The sequence below is a fragment of the Austrofundulus limnaeus genome, unplaced genomic scaffold, assembly GCF_001266775.1.
Source record: "Austrofundulus limnaeus strain Quisiro unplaced genomic scaffold, Austrofundulus_limnaeus-1.0 Scaffold2123, whole genome shotgun sequence".
Classification (NCBI taxonomy): Eukaryota; Metazoa; Chordata; class Actinopteri; order Cyprinodontiformes; family Rivulidae; genus Austrofundulus; species Austrofundulus limnaeus.
Window position 1 is genome coordinate 7619 of NW_013954525.1, and position 3779 is coordinate 11397.

At 39.9% G+C, this 3779-nt stretch overlaps 1 protein-coding gene across 1 annotated transcript in view; it reads right to left on the reverse strand.

Moving 5' to 3' along the window:
* The window catches only part of il16 (interleukin 16), a gene marked incomplete at its 5' end in the record, with an annotated part of 20479 nt that overhangs the window by 3954 nt on the left and 12746 nt on the right, over positions 1-3779 (reverse strand). Inside the window, 3 exon segments of the mRNA XM_014034446.1 lie at positions 261-403; positions 1518-2620; positions 2849-2945. Coding sequence (XP_013889900.1) covers positions 261-403; positions 1518-2620; positions 2849-2945 — 1343 coding nt within the window.

The window sequence follows — 3779 nt, forward strand, 5'->3', positions numbered from 1 at the left end:
GTTACAGACGAAGAACCGTTAGCCTCAGTTACAGACGAAGAACCGTTAGCCTCAGTTACAGACGAAGAACCGTTAGCCTCAGTTACAGACGAAGGTGTGTTATGTTATTCTCCGTTTTTATTTGCTCATTGCACAATATTGTCTAAGTACTGCTCGACAGAAAGTGAGTAAAAAATCGATCAGAGACGCCCAGAAAAGTATTGCCTATAATACTCGTGTTTCATACTGTGTATGTGTATATTTGTCAGTAAACCTCTCACCTGACAGAGAATCCTTTGTTGTTTCTATCCTGATCMRACTCTTCAGGGTTACTGTCAGCCTCAGWCGAAGGGTCCGTCAAAGTTTGGAGGCAGGGGTTTCCATTGTAGGAATCAGGAAGTGAGCGCAKTATTGCTTGTGAGACCTGAGTAAACACATTAAAAATAGACAGCAAACTATTTTACAGTATATGGGTACAAGTATACGTATACAACTTTAAACCCAGTGTTCTAAGGTTAACATGAGGAATCTCCTGTCACATGTCGAGTTTGATGAAGTACAACAATGATGCTACAGCAATGGGGGGCTGAACCACATTCATGGGGGATATATCATCACCATCTGAGAATGAGGACCGAGCCCCAGTGAAATACAAGAGCAGTTGACCTGAGAATATCAATCTTGACAAATAAAAGTAAGAACACCTTTGACCTTCACACTTTCATCAAGGCTAGTGATAAAGTACACTCTGGAAGTCTGATAGAAGACTTGTAAATGAAGCACTGCCAAAAATAACAACTGGCTTCATCACAGAGACCAATAAGCTGGTATCACACAACAACGATGCCCCATGGCTACAGGATCTAAGATCTGAACAAGGACCAGTACCATCACAGTGGCAGATATTCACAGCATGTAAATGTAGAGAGCCTCAGAAAAGTTTGGATGCTGTTCATAAGAGAACTATTTCAAATTTGATCAAAGTTGTACATTTAGAACCACCCTCTCATTTGACCACTCTTGTTTCTTGACAGCACATTGAGGAAATAAATGCTAGTTTGAACTGGAACAATGAACAAGCTTTATATATAATGTTTGTAAGGGTCACCTTGAGTGAAATAAACAAGGAAACTGTCTTTGACCTCAGACCTCTGATGGGCCTTTAAAGGGATAAAAAGTCTGTTCCACTTAGAACTGAATATAGGCCGTGAGAGAGAGATGCCTTGCCTCTGGTTTCCCACATAAGATTATAAGTTAGGAACTAACTAATATCTTACTTTTCCTCCTTTCCTTAAACCTGCCTTGCCAACCTGTTATTTGCTGCAAATGTTGGTATTCAACATCTAGCTGGATGTTTGATTTTCTGTTTAAGTGCTTGATTGACAATTAATGAAGCTCGAAGCATGCTTGTTATTGTTGGGTCTTAACTTTTATAGGAAACTGATTGCTCACAAATAAGTGTACTGTAGTGRTTTTGTCTKATTGTGTAAATAAATGAGTATCCTGGTTGTGTAAGTACCAACCATTTAACAGGTTACCTGGTTACTGAAGGCAATTATTTTTCCAAATTGCTCTCCYTCCTTGGTCTTCAGGCCTTGGTTTTCTGTGGGAGGAGCAGGACTCTGAGAAGACTTCAGGGGATCTCCTGGAGTTTTTTCTACCTCTTCATCTGAACAGATCTTTGTATCATTTTCACTTGTTTTTGAAGTTGTTGCTGAAGGAACATTGCACTCTTTTGACTCGCTGATATCCACCTTTTCTGGCTCAGGCTCCTGTTTGGATGTTGGGACATTGGCGTTATTATGGACCAGACTTTGATGATCATCATACTTCTCCATGTTGGGAACAGAGTCCATGGTGTCACAGAGCAGGAACTCTGGTTTGGTGGTGGGCTCGTTGAAAGGAGGYTGATTTTCAGATATTTTTGATTGACGACAATCTTCAAGTGTGGCTGAGATGTTACCAGAYGTTTGAACAGAGTCTTCTCCATTGTTTTTTTCTTCATCACATGCAGACTGGTCTGACTTCATCTCTTTGAGGAATTTATGTTGAATCTTTTCATGATCTACATCTGAGCCAGAAGAGAAGCTGCAAAGACCTGCAGACTTCTCCTCCATCAAAGATACAGAGGTGGAGGAAGCTGTTGGCCTCCTGACACTGCTCCTTTTGTCTTGAGGCSCTGGACTAGAAAAGCTCTCAAAAGAGTGAATCTTTTGCTTGATTGACATGTTGCCTCCTGATGAGGTAGATCTATCTTTAAAGCTTCTGCTGAGACCTGCAGGAGACTTCTCTTCTGAAGAATAAGTATGCTTCCTCTGTTCTTGRTCATTCCGGATTTTCCTTAGACTCTGGTGAATCCAGGCAGGTTTAGGCGCCACAGGGGGTGCTGTCTTGGATCCTGAAGGTTTTTGAGCCACAGTGAATGGTTGTTCTGTAAAGTTCTCCTCATCTGTCATGGTGGCAGAGATGCTGCTGTTTGYACGGTGCTGATGGTGAAAAGTCTCTGGCGGGTCTTCAGATGAACAATTAGAACGATGAACCCAAGGGTCCTGAATCTGGTCTTCAGACTGTGGTTCAGTGTGGGACTGTCTCCTCAGACCACCTGTCTTTGGCTTTAAGCAGAATGCAGCAGATGTTTCACCTGAACGCAGAAAGAAATATTTTAAAACATGTTCACAAGACATTTACGTATTTTTAATTGTAAACAGGTTTCTACCGTTAAACGCAGCTAACAGACAACAACGCCTGCTTAAAACAGGAAGTTGGGTCACTTTCCACTCAARCATCAATAACGTTAACACTAATCTGCTGTCAGGTTGTCTGAACAGCTGCAAACTGATGCTGACTTGTTATCTGTCTCCTACCCTACCTGCTTGAAGTTGGTCCTTGGAATACGCTGCAGAAACCAGATGGGCAGAATTTCCTTTGCTTTGCTCCAACGCTTTTCTTATAAGTTCTTCTTCCTGCTGCACAAACAGGAAGTGACTTTGAGCAGCAACCACAGACAAGTGCAATAGAATACACACCCCCACTGTTAACCTCATCCGCAAAACTGTTTCCTTAATTGTGTCACAAAGCTGACACACAAACACATGCACTCAGATGCAAGAAGAAATGGACTGTACAGATTAAATACTGAAAATACAAAACAAACACYTTAAAACTGATTTGTACAACTACAATATGTTCAAGTGTACCAACACAGAATCTCTTTTGTACTGGATCAAAATGCTCAATAGAAGCAGGAAGTGAGAGTCCAGAGTTAAACACAGAATATGCTAAACATCATAAAAATCATGAACATCAGATGAGGACCAAAGCAGCCACAGCATGCAAACATAAAACAAACTGTAGATCTTTTATTACAAGCAGTGACCACAGTAGTTTGGTTTTAGTTCTCTAAAAATATACTATTTCTGAAAAATACTGGAAGATGTACCATATGAGAGCAAAAATCTTGTTAGCATGCTAAATATGTTCTGTATAAGTTAGGTCTGTAAATGTAGACGTTTTGAATCAATGTATGAATTATTAAAATACTCATCCACATCAGCAATAACAAATTACACTGAAAAAAAGAAAATAACACTTTACAATCAGTTTGGGATATATACTAACAATGATTAGAGCTGGATCACACATTTGCATTTTCAATTATCAGAATCAGAATCTGAATCTGAATCAGAACACTTTACTGATCCCCGGGGGAAAATTGCAATTATCACTATCATTATCAATTATCACACTACTGCTGCTACTATTAATAATGATAAAAATAAAAATAATGAAAGGAAGAAGAT